At 42.7% G+C, this 19,533-nt stretch overlaps 1 protein-coding gene across 3 annotated transcripts in view; it reads right to left on the bottom strand.

The window, feature by feature from the left end:
* LOC119891758 overlaps positions 1–19,533 on the bottom strand; it is a 39,514-nt gene that overhangs the window by 5,991 nt on the left and 13,990 nt on the right. For 2 of the 3 annotated variants that reach the window (XM_038703599.1, XM_038703598.1), the window contains exons 3-10: positions 11,225–11,410; positions 4,830–5,001; positions 3,197–3,376; positions 2,924–3,046; positions 2,547–2,680; positions 2,420–2,450; positions 2,238–2,337; positions 4–100 (exon numbers count right to left, since the gene is read on the bottom strand). In XM_038703599.1, coding sequence (XP_038559527.1) covers positions 4–100; positions 2,238–2,337; positions 2,420–2,450; positions 2,547–2,680; positions 2,924–3,046; positions 3,197–3,376; positions 4,830–5,001; positions 11,225–11,410 — 1,023 coding nt within the window. The remainder of the gene's footprint in view (positions 1–3; positions 101–2,237; positions 2,338–2,419; positions 2,451–2,546; positions 2,681–2,923; positions 3,047–3,196; positions 3,377–4,829; positions 5,002–11,224; positions 11,411–19,533) is intronic. The other variant, XM_038703600.1, reaches the window with a different exon arrangement.

The following is a 19,533-nucleotide window of genomic DNA, read 5'->3' as shown; positions in this document are numbered from 1 at the left end:
CACCTTAGTCAGCACCAATTCAGAGACATTATGCAGTTCTGTTTTCTGTTGCGCATAAACTTGCTCCTCTCTGGGGGTTTCTGCTTCAATATCCTGGATTCTAAAAAATTTTGGATATCACTTGTTAATTTCAAGGATTTTTTAATGTAAGGATCTGATGGTGTGACACCAGACTCAAACTCAAATTCATCCTCAGCACTGCTCCATTGATTAGAGTTTATTTCTGTTCACCATTTTTATAATTGATTCTGTATTAATATATGTTGTCTGCTATGTAGTTACAAAACTCACTTTCACTCTGTAACTTGTTATATTGTGACAATAAACCTACCTACTTACCTAACACAGCAGATCATTTCTGAGAAGATGGCAAACATCAAACACTCAACATTCTTCATACATGCTCCTATGTACATTGAGGCAGTTTTTACTTATGCTTATACTTCATACTGGCCATTACAATATACCTTCTTAACATGCTACCAATGGAACAGATAGGTAACAAAACCCACAGCCCTCAATTAATATTGACCAAATGGAAATCTGCAGTACCTCCCTCATGAACTCACTGGACAAGAGACATCTTATATTTTCTTAAATTGGAAAAGATCAGAGGGTCCTCCAATAAATTTTGGAAAATAAGGGGTCTGTTATTTTCAATTTGTTAAGAGGATATATTTCCCACTTATTCCTGATTAAGGCTTTTGTGGTTGGGAGAAGCACCAATTCTGGATTGGTTGTGACATGGGTGATATGCTGTGGTACTGATCGTCTGTTTCTATTATGGACACAATTTACTGTTGGCTGACTGAAGGTGGTCTGTTTTTAGTTTTCTTTTTCTTTCTAGTTTTTGGGATTACAACGTTGATTTATCTTCAGTGGAGCTTCTCAGCAGCTAGTACCATGCACATCTGGTTCCACTGTTGTGGAGGCGGCTGTGGCTCAGGAGGTAGAGCTGGTTGGCCGTTAATCGGAAGGTCGGCGGTTACGTGTCGAAGTGTCCTTGGGCAAGATACTGAACCCCGAATTACCCCTGGCGGCTATTCCGCCAGTGTATGAGTGAGTGTGAATGTTAGTTTCTGTTTGAGCACTTAGGCTCAGCGCTTTGAGTGGTCGAAAAGACTAGAAAGGCGCTATACAAGTACGGAGCATTTACATTTACATTTGTTATTAGTGTTAGTTGGCACTGAGAGCTGTGCTGGACTACTACTTTATATTTATATAAAAACTGGACAAAACTGAACATTACTTGAAGAAAAGAAAGTGAGAAAGTTGAACTACCTGTGAGTGCAGAAAATATGTGTCTGTAACGTTATTCCAGCTATCGTTGTACTTTTATGTGAACAAGTTAGTGAAGCATAGCCCCGATGGATTCAAACTCAATTCAGAAAACAAACATTTTAGAAGTTGTTGTTCTGCTGTCTTGCTGACAGACCTGACAAAGCATGAATTCATATGTCTAACAGATCGGCATCATTTTGTAGTTATTTCGGCATCAGTTTGGTCCGTTTATTGCAATTAAGTCATAGCAAAATGTTTACTTTGGGTTCATAGCTGTAGTATTCGTGGATTGTGTTTATTCCATGAACTGTACTTGTATATCACCATTCTAGCCTTCTGACCACTGAAAGCACTTTGCACTACATTTCACACCTCTACATTCATCAAACTGGTTCATTAGAACTCAATATTCTGCCTGCTTTTGTGAGAGATTTTGGATTATTGAGCCTCGTTCTCTCCTTTCCAACTTTCTTTCTAGCCAAATTTATGTATCATGCTTTATTCCTTAAATGCATTGTGGTGCAAGCACTGTGATATTAGTTTTGATAGTTTGTGATATGACCATTTGTGACATTACATACATACATACTGTATATTCATATTTGAAACTGAAATAGTGTCAGGTTGATGCCCTTACAGGACTAAATGGCTTGACCAACATTTTCATTATTTATTTCTATCAACATGTTGATAGAAACACGTTGTGTGCTCTGCACCATCTAAACAACATGATTTCCTGAAATAACATTTGTTGAGTTACTGTTGTAATGCTTCAACTCGACTACGGAAATATGATTGTAAATCAGCAATCATGTTTTAGACTTTATCTCCAGAAATTTCAATGGAGAGGTATATACTATATACATATTTCACACATCTGAAATGGAAATATTAATTTAACATTTAATATTGCATTTATGATGTTTTCAGGAGTGACAGGTTTAACTATTACTGACCTGATAACTTTTTCTGACTTGTGGTCTTTGATCTTTTCTCCCATCTTCCTTTGCTTTGAGCCACTACTCCTTCCCCGGGATGCAACAGGCAGTTCAACCTCTGAAAGTGTTAATAATGTATAATTGTAACAATCTACATTATTAAATTAAAAAGTTACAGTGTAAAATTAAGAAATGTTGACCTTTGGTTGCTCTCAGCAATGTCACTTCCTCCTAAAAATCAAAATCACAGAGATTATTTTACTTTTAGAATGTTTTTGTTTATAAAATAATTTAGTTGTCAAACTGGAAGAAATTATAATAATGTACCACAATTTCAACAGTGCATTTCATAGATTCAGCTTCTTTTATTTGTGTGGTAATTGCCTCCATCACCACATCCTTTTCAGTCACTTCTGTAATCACAAGTGATTTCTCCGTGAATGACAGACTCTTTGATACTGCTGTGAAACAGAATAACACATGCACTCTTTGAATGCTTAGTACACTGAGGTACACACAAAAATTTGACATTGTCAGTGAACATTTGTCAAATTATTTTACAGTGCATTATTTACATAATTAGATTAGACATTTCATAACTTCAAGATGATTTAAAATGCAATCTTTATGGTGTCAAATCTTTTGAAATATACTATTCCATGCAATTTATCTGTCTAGCTAAATAAGTACAGGTTATTTCTTACCACTCAGATTAATGGCCTGAATCTTGCTGGCAATATTGGTCCTCTGGTTGGGCCCGCCTATGCTCTGTACCTCCCAAAGCAGATCTGTGTCTCCTGGGTACTGACCCAGGTACTTCTCACACACTAGGACCAAAGACAAGTGCATTGAACTTAAGGTAATGTACTGTTTATAGTTCTATACAAATACCAGCACAAACGCTGCTGACTGTGAGAAAGTAGATTCATGCAATACATATCATTAAGGTGCACTAACTGTAGGGTGTAATCATGTACCTTTATACATGGATTGTGTGAGGGGGTACCTCAAGCCCAAAGAGTCCTCTTGGAAACTGAGCACAAAGTCCTCCAGCATCTGGAGGCCAAAGCCTTTACCACGCTGATTTTTTCTAACAAATATGGAGTCCATCACAGGTAGCTGATAGTTTCTGGTTGAAAAATAATTACATATGCTGCCTACAAAAGGAGACAAGGAAAACAAAAATGAGCATACTCATGAGAACAGCGTCAGAAAGGAACAAACCAACAGTTTATCACACATAGATCAGTCTTCTATAGATATAAATATATACTGCTAACAAAAATAAATGGACCACTTAAATCACACATCAGATCTCGATGAATGAAATAGTTCAAAGCTCAAAATCTTTACTGTACATTGTATAATTTGCTGAGAACAAAATGACGCAACAATTGCACTCCCGACAACCTCTGGGCATGCTCCTGATGAGACGGTGGATGGTGATGAGAGGGTGATCTCCTCTCAGATCTGGATCAGGGCATCAGTGAGCTCCTGTACAGTCTGTAGCGCTACTTGGCGGCGCCAGATGCACCAATAATGTCCCAGAGGTTCTCAATTGGATTCAGGTCTGGGGAACGTGAGGGCCGGTCAATGGCATTGATGCCTTCATCATCCAGGAACTGCCTACACACACTGGCCCTCCAAGGATAAGCCTCCCCAGACCATCACTGACCCACCTCCAAACCAGTCATGCCGGATGATGTTGCAAAACCACGGCGTCTCCAGATTCTTTTATGTCTGTCACATGTGCTCAGTGTGAACCTGCTCTCATCTGTGAAGAAAGCGGGGTGCTAATGGTAGACCTACCAATTGTGGTGTTCTCTGGCAAATGCCAGTCGAGCCACACATTGCTGGGCTGTGAGCACAGATACCACTAGAAGACATCAGGCCCTCATGCCACCCTCATGGAGTCTGTTTCTGACAGTTCAGTTAGAAACAGACCATGTGGACTGCTGCTGGTTTGATGCCCTTCTAGGGCCCTGTCCAGTTCTTCTTATGTAATGGCCCATTGCCTGGTACCTTGGCCATGTTCTTGAGACTGTGCTGGGAGATACAGCAAATCTTGCGATGACACGTATTGATGTGTCATCTGGGAGGAGCTGGACTACCTATGCAACCTGAATGGGAGGCAGATACCACCACATGCTACCAGTAGTGACAAGGACACTAGCAAAACACAAAACTAGACAACAATCAGTCAGGAAGGATAAGGAGAGAACATCTGTCGGTGGCCACCACCTGCAAAATCATTTTGGGGGTTGTCTTGCTGTTGCCTCACCAGTGAACCTTTTGTGCAATTGTGAGCAAGTGACACAGATTCACAATTGCTTATGCTTCCTAACCAGACAGATTAATATCCCTGAAGTTTAATATAAAGAGTGAGCAGGATTTACACACATGTTTTGGGCCAGACAGTCTAAAACATCTCACCGTGTTTGAAACAACTTAGCAGTAAACAGAGTTGGCATCATATTTCCACATCAGCACACACAGTTTTGCTCTAAAACCTGAATAGAAACCGCTCAAAAAGTGGGTTGTTCTACTTAAAATATACCAAGTGAAAGAAAGAATAAAATAACTACAATAAATTTATTTCATATAAATTACCTGAAGGTTTGACCGAGTAGAAGCCAACACCCTCTCCATTATTCCAGAGGATTTTTGCATTTTCTTTTTCTCCATGGCAGAGAAAAGGAAGCTCCTCAGAGCTCATCTCCTTGGCTCTATAGATGACACGATTAAGGATGTATAAAACTATTCTCTCTCCTATTGTCTTCACCTGAGGGACACACATAGAACATGTTACTCTTAATGTAATAGCATCTTGTCACATGTTTGAATTTATTGTATTAGAAAACTGGGAGCACTTTACAGCTTGGTAATAACATGGTAATAGTGGGGTAACAGTTCGATAATAATGAGGTAATAATTAATACCATGTAATTACTAAAGTAATAACCAGTTAATAGTGCGATATTAAGAATGGGTATAGCTGGGTAATATTAGACTGGGGTAAAAACAAAGGATAATAATGGAGAAATATATGTAAAGATAGCAACAAGACAAATCTATTTAGTAATATTACTTTGGTATTGTAACTTTCTGACAATAAAATAGTATTATTGGAGTAATATTTGGTTTACAAAATGGTAATATGGTGAAATGAATGGGGTAATAACCTGAGGTAGATGTTTTCCCCAAATTATAGTGTCATCAGCATAATACCTTTAAAATCACATGATAATTATTGGAAGTCAAAATGAATAGTTAACAAATTATAATGCTGAAATTCTTTCTAACTTATGTACCACGCATTCCCTTTTGTTCCTAGGTAATAATTGTAAATGGTCTGTACTTGTATAGTGCCTTTCAAGTCTTCTGACCACTCAAAGCGCTTTTACACTTCGTCACATTTACACACATTCATACACTGAGCCTAACTGCTCAGAACAGAAACTACCATTCACACATATTCACACACCGATGGAACAGCCATTGGGGGAAATTTGGTGTTCAGTATCTTCAGGGTATCCCCAGGATAGGAGTTAAATTCATGACATTTTAAGACCTTTTTAATACCACCTAGGATCTGTGAAGGTTCTCAGCCATCCAGGTCATAGTTATCCAACAAAGGTTGAGGTCAGGGGTAACTGGACCACCTAGGATGAAATTTAATGCCAACTTTGCTGCCATATAATAGAAATCAGTATGAATTTAAAGCCCGAGAAAATTATTATTAAGTTACCGGATTTTAATAAAACATTATAATATTGACCTTCAAGTTTAATATACAATAGCTTTTTGAGGTGTGTTTGTACTCTAATAACATAAAATGAATAAAATATTTGTCGCATTAAGAACTCTTCTGCTGTGAAACTAAAACTAAAAATTAAATAGAATAATAAAAAATGAAACTAGTGCAGTATGAGCTAGGCCTCTACCTTGGCTACATAAGGCATGTATTGTAATGTAAGACAATATGCCAAAGTAAAGTAAATGCTGTTTGATTCAGTGATTATTAATCCCGTTCCGCTTTTACATCTAAAGGCTGCATGAAACCAGGTGGAAAGGAGTTGGGCTCTGGTTTGTTTTTTCCTTGTCCCAATAACAGGTGTTATGCCAAGTTCTCCGTGCTCGCCAAGAAGGCATGCACCTCCAAGTAGTCTACTGTTAAGGCTAATGTACTGCGGTAAGCATGTTGACTCATTTCCGTTTCCGGTGCTTGTCTATTGGTAAAGTGTTGTGCTGCTCTCGCTAAATACCAGTTAAATTTGTTTGATTACAGTGGCTAACTGTCCGCTAAACACTTATTCTTAGAGTAATTTTGCCAAAGCACTCACTTTTTTCCATCTTTTAGTAACTGCTGTTCAATCTCATAGTTGTTCAAAAGTTTCGGTAGCTAACGCTAAAGTACTTTAGCTTAGCCGTTAGCGACACTAGCTCAGCAACTAGCGATGGCTTCTCCTTCTCCCTCTCGCTCTCCAACTTTCTCCTGCTCGGTGTGTCAGATGTTCAGTTACTCCTCTGCCTCCTTTAGCGGTAATGGTATGTGTAATAAGTGTAGTTTATTTGTAGTCATGGAGGCGAGGCTCAGTGATTTAGAAGTCCGGCTCCGCACCTTGGTAGATAGTCTTTAGCTACTGTAGCTAGCCAGTCCCCGGTAGTCGGTGCGGAACGGCCTGAGTTAGCCTGTGGTAGCCGACCCCCGGCATCTCCTGAGCAGCCAGGAAGGGGTGGCTGGGTGACTGTCCGAAGGAGGAATAGTCTTAAGCATTCAAAGCCCACGGGGCACCACCAACCTGTTCACGTTTCCCCACTCAGCGAGACACACCCGCTGAGAAACCAACTCTGATCATTGGCAGCTCTATTTTGAGAAACGTGAAGTTAGCGAAGCCAGCGGCCATAGTTAAGTGCATCCTTGGGGCCAGAGCGGGCGACATTGAGTCTTATTTGAAACTGCTGGCTAAGGATAAACGTAAATACAGTAAGATTGTTATTCACGTCGGCGGTAATGACTCCCGGTTATGCCAATCGGAGGTCACTAAGATTAATGTTGAGTCGGTGTGTACATACGCAAAAAACAATGTCGGACACCGTAGTTTTCTCTGGACCCCTGCCAAATCTGACCAGTGATGACATGTATAGCCGCATGTCATCATTCTGCCGCTGGTTGTCGAGGTGGTGTCCAGCAAACGATGTGGGCTTTGTAGATCATTGGCAGACTTTCTGGGGAAAATCTGGTCTGATTCGGAGAGACGGCATCCATCCCACTTGGGAAGGAGCAGCTCTCATTTCTAGAAATCTGGCCCAGTTTATTAGTGGACCAAATCCATGACAACCCAGAGTTGAGACTAGGAGGCAGAGTCGCAGTCTAACACACTTCTCTGCCCTTCTATTTCAGCAGTTACCCACCCAAAACCCTACGCAGAGTCAGAGTCTAACACACTTCTCTGCTCCTCCATTTCAGGAGTTACTTAGTGAAAATCCTATAGTGACGGTGTCTGTCCCCTGACCATTGAAATTATTTAAATCAAAGATAAACAGAAGAGGAACTGTGCATAAAAACCTCATAAAAATTAAAACCACAAGAGCAATAGTGCAAACGAATAGGAGAGTTAAATGTGGACTCTTAAACATCAGATCTCTCTCTTCTAAAGGTGTACTAGTAAATGAACTAATATCAGATTGTCATATTGATTTATTTTGTCTTACTGAAACCTGGCTGGGTGATGGAGAATATGTTAGCCTAAATGAATCCACCCCTTCCAGTCATATTAATACTCACATTCCTTGAGGCACAGGCAGAGGAGGTGGAGTTGCAGCTATCTTCGAATCTAACCAACTAATCAGCTCTAAACCTAAACTAAATTAAAGCTGCAATCAGCGTTGGGCGGGCCATATTCTGGAGCTCTGCCGGTGCAGCTGTGAATTTGCTACGCGGTTCCGACACCGCATGAAGGTGTTATATGTCACTTCCTGTGTCACCTATGTGAAGCTACATAGCACTTGCCGCTATGAATATAAATTGGTATTGGTGTATAGATGTCTGCGGGGTATGGAGGACCGATCCTGACACAGTCAGAAATAAATACAGAAATAAGTAAATGCTCAATAAATAAGCATCCAATTAAATACACAAAAAATAAAGTAAATAAATAAATGTAGGTAGTAATTAAATTATACAAGGAGACGTATATATAGATGAGAGAGATGTATATATTTTAATTAGCGCCTTTACTTATTCACCTTTGTAATAATTACCTTATTTATTTATTCTCCGTTATAATCTTCAACTTTATTTATTAATTACTTATTTTTTAAATGTATTTATGTGTGTGATTTAATATTTTTGTCCGTTTTATTCTTCCTTTGTATTTTTTTTTACCTTATTTATTTTCACCCATGGTATTTATTTCTGCCTGTCCTTTTTAAATTTCTGTATGCATTTCTGCCTCATTATGCAAATGAGGAGGGGCTGTGTCTCAAGGGGTCATCTTCTGCCCATTGGTGGACCAGTCAGACGGGAGAGCTCTAGGCCTACTCTGCCTGCAGACATCAACGATCTTGCTCCTCACACAGTCAGATGGCTTCCTTCAGTGCGCTGAGGTGGTCCTCCATAGCGGGGTGGGAGAGTTATCAAGCACGTAAAGTTTGGTTCAGATGTCTATGAAGATTCTCAGTCATCCAGGTCATAGTTATCCAACGAAGGTTAAAATGAAGGGCAACTGGACTTGGTTGAAGCTACTGGAAGACGTTTCGTCCCTTATCCAAAGGACTTCTTCAGTTCTGACTGACTGGCAGGGAAACTCAGCTATTTAACCTCAGTGGGGTCGTTATCTCGGGTCATCGATACCGCTGGTTCGTTAGTGTTCCTTGTTGCTGTGACGACAGTCGTTACAGTCGTTGAGACTACCTGTGGCCAAGACTGAACGACCATCGTTGGTATCTTCACCTGAGGCCAATAGGTTACGTTTGTTGAGTTTCCTGGGAAGTGATGAAAGGACAGCATTGTACAATGCTGTCCTTTCATCACTTCGCGGTTCCGACGCCGCATGAAGGTGTTATATGTCACTTCCTGTATCCCCTTTGTGGCGCAACATAGCACTTAGCGCTATGAATATAAATCAATATTGGCGTGTAGATATGTTCAGGGCACGACAGTTACTGGTGTTACTGGTAAAAAATTTCAACTGGTGAAATTTTTCACCAGTTCTGACGTGTGTACAAAGTTTGGCGAGTTTTCGAGTATGCTCAGGTCCCCAAAAAGGAGCTTACTTTGCAAAAAAAAAAAAAATTTATATAATCTTTACAAATACAATAGGGACCTTGCACGGTCGTGCTCGGGCCCTAATAATCTTTACAAATTCAATAGGGCCCGAGCACGACCAAGCCTTTAACGTCTTCACTTAAAATCGAAGAGGTTCAGAGTCAGACCTACGTCTTACCGAGATTGTCGTGATATTTTACATCACTTATACTTCATATTATGTACATAAAAATACCACATAATGTTAGACTAGTTTAACGTTAGACACGTTGTGAACCCTGCTTGGTTTTCAGACAGTTAACGTTGGGATGTAGTACACAGTTACCATAACTATTATTTTGCAATTTATGCTGCTTACTGTTTGGTGAAGCAAAAAACTTACTTGAACAGGTCGTTTTATTTTAGGTAGCAAGGAGCAAACTGCCCTCTTTATTAGATTGTGGGGGGAGAGCGACCACCTCTTCACTGGGGCAAAATTTTCTGCCAACATGGCTTGGAGGTAATTACAGTATCAATAGCACTTTTGTAACATCTGCATTTAATCATCGTGTATTTAAAGTTACAGTTAAATGAGCCCCCATCCTATACAAAGCCTTTAACAATAAGACAACTAGTAGATGGGGCAGCCCTTTGTTGTGTTTTTGTGTCTCTGTCCTGCCCCGTCACCTTTTCCAGTTTTCACAAAATTACCATTTCTTTTGTTTTTCTGTGATTAGGACAATTTTGGAGAAAATGGGCCTGTGGGGGAAGGTGACTTCCCTCCAAGCTTGTTTTTCTGCTGTTGTTATTTACCATGATTGATTTTTTGTGCCTTAGGATTGCAAGTGTCCAGGGTCAGAAGAGGGTGTAGGTGGGAAGCCCCCTGCTGCAACTTGGCCCTAGTTTGTATGAGGTTGGTTTGGATGAGGTGTTGGGACAGAGGCATTCCACCCCACTGGTCGTAATTGCCTCTATCCTTGAGGACACACCAGGGCCAAGTACTGCAGTGGGTGACCAGGAGGAGGAGGAGGAGGAGGAGGAGGAGGAGGAGAGCCAGCAGAGAAAGAGGGACAGAGAGGATGAGCTGCTTCAGCTTCTCAAGGAAGATGAGGTTACAGAGAGAGGCAGAGGAGAGGAGAGCACAGAGAGGATGGACAGGCTGTTCTCTCTACTAGAGAGACTTGCCGAAAAAAATAATTCTGCATGCCTTCGTAGGCCGCGAAAGCCACGCCCTTGGAAGGATGCGGCCCCTGAATTGAGACACAGCTTTGGTGTGTATTACTTTTACAATGGCCGCAACACATTTTTCTAAAACATTTTCTTGCCTTGTGCCGTCTCATTCCACACTTATAGCAAGTCAAGTTAGTATCTTCAACTTTTCTGTTATTAGTGTGCTTTGGCCTTGTCTTACATTAGTCTTCATTACATTGTCTGTGGTTTCTGCCGCTTTCATTTTCTCCGCCTCCTCATATACCAGTAGTCTCCTGGTGGTGATGTCAAAGTGTCCTTGGTCAAGATACTGAACCCCAAAATTGATCCAGATGGTTGTGCCATTGGTGTATGAGCGTCTGTTTCTGATGACTAGTAAGCACCTTGCATGGTAGCCAATGCCATCAGTTTTAGTTGGAAGAGTAGAAAGGCACTATATAAGCACAGTTCTTACCATTACAATTTACCATTTCATATACATCATGATCTCTCTGATTAGAATAATAGTGAGAGAGGAGTTTCTAGCTGGTAAAACATCTCCACATACCTCCACAACTCCCTCTCGAGCAGGGTCTGCTGTCTTGAGAATGTCATCCACTGACCACCACTGGTTTAGCAGGTACAGAGCCACAGCAGTGAATGGGTCACTGGGAGAGAACAGGGCCAGGATCTTCTTTTTATCACTGGATCCATACAGTGGGACAAAGCCCACACTGGAAACATCTATGGTGACCTGAGGACGTACACACGGCTCTGTACACAAAATCGCTTCAATCGTCTTCAAACACACTTAACACCTAAAAAAAGGATTTAAACCTCTGACATCATTTTCTGAACAAAAGAAATGTCTAACAGTAGGCTGAGGATGACTCTCACCCTACTGTGATCTTCCAAAGACATTCCAACTGGTTCAAGGACTCAAAGATGTGTTTACAGGTTTCCCACCATAGATACATCTGGCATTAGTACTGATTTATAGTATAGCATCCAAATGTCTTGCAACAGTCAATAATATAATAACCCCTGAAAATTTAATACAGTATGCACTTCAACAGAAAATATATTAAAACCCAATAATGTAATACATTCCTGACTGATATTGTAATAACATTTTTACGATACTGTAATAGATACTATTAGGGGTCTAAGCCCAATGAGGCAGTGAGGCTCCCAGTACCAGCGCTATGAGATTTATACGATTTTTATTAATTTTTTCCATTGGTAAAAGTCATGCAGCAGCCTAAACTGTCCTGAACATCTGCAATGTGGCCTTATGGTAGTTCAATCCCCTCGGTTCTGATCATCTTCCCTCTTTTTGATACCATGCGACCACACTTGTCCAGTCCGAACGACATTCCAATGTCGTTGCTGTAGATCCTGGTAGTGTGGGTCAGTGAGTCGATGACTCGCTCATTTCCGGCATACAGCTTGATGTCAACCATGTAGAGGAGGTGACTGATGGTTGTTCCACTTCGGAACTGATATCAGTAGCCAGTCTTTGTGATGATCTGGCTGAGGGGGTTCAAGCCTATGCAGAACAGCAGCGGGGATAGTGCGTCGCCTTGGTATATGCCACATTTGATGGTGACTTGTGCAATTGGCTTTGAGTTGACTTCCAGACTTGTTTTCCACAGCCCCATTCAGTTCTTGATGAAGGCTATTAGTGTCTTGTTGATCTTGTACATTTCCAAGCATTTCAGTATCCATGTATGTGGCATTGAGTCGTAGACTTTCTTGTAGTCAATCCAGGCGGTGCACAGATTGGTCTGCCTGGTCTTGCAGTCTCAAGTGACTGCTCTATGAACCAGTAGCTGGTGCTTGGCTCCCCTAGTATTACTACCCATTCCCTTTTGGGCCCTGTCCATGTATTGAGCCATGTATACTCATCTTAGCCGCTATGATGCCTGACAGGAGCTTCCATGTTGTGCAGAGGCAGGTTATTGGCCGGTAGTTGGATGGGATTGTTCCCTACTGGGGGTCCTTCTTGATCAGGACTGTCCGTTCTTGGGTTAACCATTCTGGGTGGGTCCCATCCCTCAGCAGTTGGTTCATTTTGTGCTGCCAGGCGTTCATGGAATGCGGTTAGTTTCTTCAGCCAGTAGGTGTGGATCATGTCAGGGCCTGGTGCTGTCCAGCTCTTCATACCTGCCACTCTTTGTACTCACTCGTTGTAATGGTTACTGGATCTTTGATCTGCCGTGGGCAGATCTGGAGATTGCTGTGATCTGTTCCTCTTTCTCCCATATGTTCTTACAGTCTCAGCCGTGGGTGGATCTGATCTTGTGTTATTACCCTTATTTTATTTATTTATTTACATACACACACACACACACACACACACTTTATCTAAGAGTATAAATATAAAATATAAGAAAAATATAAAGGAGTGTGGGTATGTACAATATTTACATAAGAATTATTATGGTGAACCAAAAAGGACTACATTACATTTATTTATTTAGCTGACGCTTTTATCCAAAGCGACTTACAATTGCTATACATGTCAGAGGTTGGACGCCTCTGGAGCAACTAGGGGTTAAGTGTCTTGCTCAGGGACACAATGGTGGATGGGTCACAGTGGGGGATTGAACCCGGGTCTCTCACACCACAGGGATAGTCCATTACGCCACTGCCACCCCACAAAAATAGAAAATACAGTCCAGTTAAAAAAAACTAACTAAGTGTTCGTGTGTCAGACACTTAAAGGGAGGAGTTATAGAGCTTGATGGCCACAGGCAGGAATGACTTCCTGTGGCGCTCTGTGGTTCATTTTGGGGGAATGACTCTTGCACTGAAAGTGCTCCTGTGGACCTTAGACAGCATCCTCCTCTCTGACGCCACCAACTTAGAGTCCAGCTCCACCCCCACAACGTCACATGCCTTGTGGATCAGTTTGTTGAGTCTGTTAGCGTCCACTACCCTCAGCCTGCTGCCCCAGCATGCAACAGCAACAGGATAGCACTGGCCACCTCCACAATGTCCACACTGACCCTCTGGATGGATCAGGGGTCACTGATGCCTTTGCTCTCCTTAGATCCACAACCAGCGCCTTAGTCTTTGTCACGTTGAGCTGCAGATGGTTCTACTCACACCATGTTACAAAGTCCCCCACCACGGCTCAGTACTCAGCCTCGTCACCGTTGCTGGTACATCCAGCGGCTGCAGCTCAGGAGGTAGAGCGGGTTGGCCGTTAATCGGAAGGTCTGCGGTTCAATCCCTGGCTCCCCCTGGTTGCGTGTCGAATTGTCCTTGGGCAAGATACTGAACCCCAAACAGCCCCTGGTGGCTGTTCCGCCAGTGTATGAATGTGTGTGAATGTTAATTTCCGTTTGAGCACTTAGGCTCAGTGTATGAATGTGTATGACTGGTGAATGCAGTGTAAAAGTGCTTTGAGTGGTCGAAAAGACTAGAAAGGCGCTATACAAATACAGAGCATTGACATTTACATCCAACCACAGCAGAGTCATCAGAAAACTTCTGAAGATGGCAGGACTCTGTGTGGAAGTTGAAGTCTGTGGTGTAGATGGTAAAGAGGAAGGGAGAGAGGACCATCCCGTGCGGGGCCCCGGTGACACACAGTGTTGCAGGCGCACGTACTGTGGGGTCTGCCAGTCAGGTAGTCAACAATTCAGGACACGAGGGGGGCATCCACCTGCATCGCTGTCAGCTTCTCACCTAGCAGGGCCAGCCCAATGGTGTTGAAAGCAGTGGAGAAGTCAAAGAACATGACCCTCACAGTGCTCAATCCAGATGGGCGTAGATGCGGTTGAACAGGAAGATGGTGGCGTCCTCAACTCCCAGTCGGGGCTGGTAGGCGAACTGGAGTGGATCCAGGAGAGGTCTGTCCATGGGCCGCAGCTGTTCCAGAATAAGTCTCTCCAGGGTCTTCATGATGTGGGAGGTCAGTGCCACGGGTCTGTAATCCTTGCAGTCACTGTAATGTGACGTCTTTGGCACAGAATGAGGCAAAATTGTCTTCTACAGCATAGGGACCCTTTGGAGACTCAGGCTCAGGTTGAAGACATGGCGAAGGACTCCACAAACCTGGGGGGCACAGGCTTTGAGCACCCCGGGACGGACACCATCAGGGCCTGCAGCCTTGTTGGAGTGGAGTCTCCTCAGCTGTCTTCTCACCTGGTCAGCAGTGAGGCACACAGAGGTCACATGTGGGGGAGGGGGAGAGGAGTCGTCAGGCTGGAGAGAGCTGTTAACCTGAGTGCCGGAAAAGGGGGGAGTAGGGATCTCCCAGGAGGAGGGGGGAGAAGTTGGGTTGGAGGTGAGGCAGCAGCCTAGTTAGTGGGGGCATGGGCAGGAGCCATGTCATCAGATCTGTTAAAGAACAGATTAAGTTGGTTGGCCCTGTCCAAGCTGCCATAATATCGTTGTCTTTTGTATCAATCGTCAGGGGATGCGGTGGTTCACTTGTACTGTGTGATCAGTAGGCTTTAGTTTCTATCTTTCATTTTTTTCACGTCCGTTTGAGTCCATTTGAGTCAGTGTGACAGCCTGAATACAACCTTCAAATGTATAATGCAACTGCAAAAGTGTCTGCTTCTTTTTGAGATCGATTTTCCAACAAATCTGACAATATTTCTCCGGGGAGTGCAGTAATAGACAGTTGCAGCGCCGACAATTTGTGCAACAGTAACTAAGGGGGGCGGGGCTTAGCGAAGGGTCAATTAAGTGTCTTGCTCAGGGAAACATTGGTGGATGTCGCAGTGGGAATCAAACCTAGGTCAAAGGAGTGCATCTTATCCACTGTTTCCCCATTTGTTCCCCCTTCGTGGTGTCTCTGTGTGGGGGCCTCTCTCATTCCCAAATTTATGCCTATAGATACTAGATGTTTATTGGAACCTCGAGATGTTTCCATGTGTTATAGCCTGTTTCTAGATTGTGAAGATATGATCTGTAGCCTTTAGTGCCAAAAGATGGTCTGCTCATCTGACAGAGATCACATCTCAGTGGACAGATGATGCAGCTGTGCAACAGGTCATATACAGCTTGCATCGTGGGTGGCAGGGACTAAGACAAGGAGTTGAGGATTGAAGATCCAGAACATTTCGAAAATGAGAAAAGGCCCTGTGTATGTTGGTCTGCAACTGGGCATGGCGGACTACTCTTTGGCACCTGGCTTGACTGACCTGATCCTAATCACCTCATCCACTCTGCTGCTCAAAAAACATCCTGGTATCCTGCCATTTATCCCCATTTTGTTTTTGCTTATTTAATGGTAACGTAGTCTCTTACATTGTGACTTTTGCACTCTCTAATACTTCTGAATCGCTTGTTTCTCACTTTTTTGTCTGCATGCCTGCCTCTTGTCATTATCAGTTCCCCTCCCTGCTACACCAGCCTCCCTTGTGTTTTTCATTATATACCTTTAACCTCACATCCACCACTGATTCTGTGTCTGCTCTTGGATCCACTCAAAACCTAAACCTATCATCTCCTAGGCAGTGAGTCTTAACTGCATGAAATTGTGCACACTGCGCCCATATGATAAAAATATAAAAGAATTTTGATAATCCAAAAATGCGTAAGTTGTAGAGAAACAACTTTCTGTAGGTTATGTATAGAACAGGAGGTGATATATCCACATAGGTCTGTCCAATTAACATGAAACCTGGGCCAAAACCATGCCAAATTAGATGGCGATCTGGGGTGGCGCTTTTGTTGTGAATTCATAAAATATGCAAAACCTACTTTTCTCCCCCCGGACTCCTCCTAGGCAAAAATATATGGTCCCTCATGATCAAAACAGAAAACAAAGAGGACGTGCCACCCTGACGTCACTCGTTTTGCAGACTACCATTTTGAATACGTGAGTTAGGATTTTGGCCGTCGTCATCTTGGTTTCTTGGAACCAGACCTGACTGGATGTGAACATGTTTGGACAAGAGGGTGGAGTCAGCTTGATTAGCAAGGTGCACTAACCAACTGAAAGCCCACTGTGAGTGTCAAAGTGTCAAAGCTCTTAGACAAAAAAAACACAGACAGCACTCAAAAACAAGTTCAAGGCTAGCTTTTTCAACTGCACTGGTCAAATGTATTCACGTGTCGCCTCTATCCTGATTGACACGTCACCGTCGTAGCGATGCCCTAAAGCAACTCCTGCTTTATAGTCTATTTTCCTCTAAATGGGATCATAATGGGAATGTTCATTTACTAAATGAACATCATGCTATGTTGAAGAAGACTTGAAACTAGAGGCCAAGACCATAAATTCATTAGATAAGTGTTAACTGATGTAATAAATCAAGTGAGAAGTAGGGTCATTCTGCCATCATCAGTACAATGCAATTTGACTTGAAACTGGCATAGTCGCCCCCTGCTGGCCATTAGAAAGAATGCAGGTTTAAGGCACTTTTGCATTGGATCAAGTTATAACACAAGAACTACCTGTGGGTTGCAACAAAAGGAACAGGATGTGATGTCACAGTGCCACATAGGTTAGTCCAATTGCCATGAAATTTGAACCATTTTGTATACTTGTACATACATACTTATACACTTAATATTTCTGAGATTTATATTATTACATTATTAAATTAGCCCTCATTATAATTACATCATTATATTTGGAAAAAAAAAAAAGTACCCACCTGAAATGTATTACATTATGGGTAAAATTTTTATTACAATGTCAGTCAAGAACCTTTACTACATTATACATACATAGTTTTTACATAGATTACATTTTTGATTACGTTAAAAGCAGTTTTATGACATTTTCAGGCATTATAACCGGTTCAGAAAATTAATATTGGATATATTTATGAAATAATAATCTAAGATTTACTATTAATATTGACGATAAGCAACTTTTATAGACCCTGGTACCTGGTATTTTTGTCATGGCACACAGAACCACACAACCCCCAAATATAATATGCGAGGGGTGAGAACCAGAGGGGTGTAAGTGATATATTGGGCAAAAATGACTTTATAAATATACATAAAAATGACTATATATCAAATTAAGCCTCTTCGTGAGCTCTTTCTACTGCCAAAAGGGCACACGTGAATTCTGAACCAATCTAGAGTAATTAATAAAGAATTAAAATACTTAGCAATGAACGCCTTTTGTTAATTAACACTGTTTTCTGCCGTCCCTCTCAGGTAACTTTTACCAGAGAAGAGCTCTTAAACATTGGACTTTCTACTGCTCATACCATTCCACCGCTCTTTTTTGAACCTGGAACTTTCCCTGCTGCTCCTCAACAGAACCAACTCCGACTTCTGCAGATCTGCTGCCCTCTGTTTCACCGAATCCTGGCTCACCGAGCACATCCCGGTCAGCGCACTTCATCTACTGGGATTTAATCTCATCCGCGCGGATCGCGAAAGGGAGCTCACGGGAAAAACAAGGGGAGGCGGACTCGGTTTCTATATAAACGAAGGTTGGTGCACAGATGTCAGCATTGAAGAAATCATGCAGCCCTCACTTAGAGACATTATTTATAAACTGTAAACCGTTTTATTCACCGCGGGAGTTTTCCTCGTTTGTTCTGGTCGCCGTTTACATTCCACCTCAGGCCTGTGTTAGTGAGGCGTTAATACACCTGGCCGACCAGATAACTAACGTGGAGAAAAAACATCCAGACTCCCTGCTTTGTTCTTGGGGACTTTAACAAAGCAAACCTCAGTCATGAACTTCCAAAAGACAGACAGCATATTAAGTGTCCCACCAGGGACACTAACACACTGGACCACTGCTACACAACATTAAAGGATGCCTATCGCTCTGTTCCTCGTGTAGCTATGGGACTCTCTGATCACTGTCTGGTTCATCTTGTCACGACACACAGGCAAAAACTGAAATCTGCTAAACCTGTTGAAAAGACTTTGAAAAGATGGACCAATGAGTCAAAGCTGGAGTTACAGGCCTGCTTTGACTGCACTGACTGGAGTGTTTTTTTGAGGCTGCAGCCACTGACCTGGACAAACTAATTGACACTGTGACATCTTACATCAGTTTTTGTGAGGACGTGTGCCGACCAAAACCTTCCACACATACAACAACCAAAAACCCTGGTTCACAGCAAAACTCAGGCAGCTTCGTCAGACCAAGGAGGAGGCCTTCAGAAGTGGGGACAGAGTCTTGTACAACCAGGCCAGACGCTCCACAGTCATCCCGGTCCCTAAAAAACCCTCCATCTCTGGACTGAATGACTACAGGCCTGTCGCCCTGACAGTTTGCCCACAGGGCTAACAGGTCAGTGGATGATGCTGTCAACTTGGGACTGCATCACATCCTGAAACATCTTGACTCTCCAGGGACATATGCTAGGATCCTGTTCGTGGACTTCAGCTCGGCGTTCAACACCATCGTCCCGGACATCCTCAGCACCAAACTCACCCAGCTCACTGTGCCAGCCTCCACCTGTCAGTGGATCACAGACTTCCTGACTGACAGGAGTCAGCAGGTGAGGCTGGGAAACATTACATCCAGCACCTCCTGAAGTTCGCTGACGACACAACGGTCATCGGCCTCATCCGGGACAGTGACGAGTCGGCCGACAGACGGGAGGTTGATCAGCTGGCTCTCTGTTGTGGTCAGAACAACCTGGAGCTTAACATGCTCAAAACTGTGGAGATGACCGTGGACTTCAGGAGGAGCCCCCCCACTCTGCCCCCCATCACCATACTCAACAGCTCTGTCTGCTGTGGAATCCTTCAGGTTTCTGAGATCCACTATATCCCAGGACCTGAAGTGGGAGCCCAACACTGACACTATCATCAAGAAGGCCCAGCAGAGGATGTACTTCCTGCGTCAGCTCAGGAAGCTCAACCTGCCTAAGGAGCTACTGATCCAGTTCTACACAGCCATCATCCAGTCTGTTCTCTGCACCTCCA

Source organism: Micropterus salmoides, unplaced genomic scaffold, assembly GCF_014851395.1.
Source record: "Micropterus salmoides isolate LMB-PRFRI ecotype aquatic unplaced genomic scaffold, ASM1485139v1 Ms_hic_scaffold_7, whole genome shotgun sequence".
NCBI classification, from domain to species: Eukaryota; Metazoa; Chordata; class Actinopteri; order Centrarchiformes; family Centrarchidae; genus Micropterus; species Micropterus salmoides.
The sequence above is the reverse complement of the archived record's forward strand: the minus strand, read 5'-3'. Positions and strand labels throughout refer to the sequence as shown.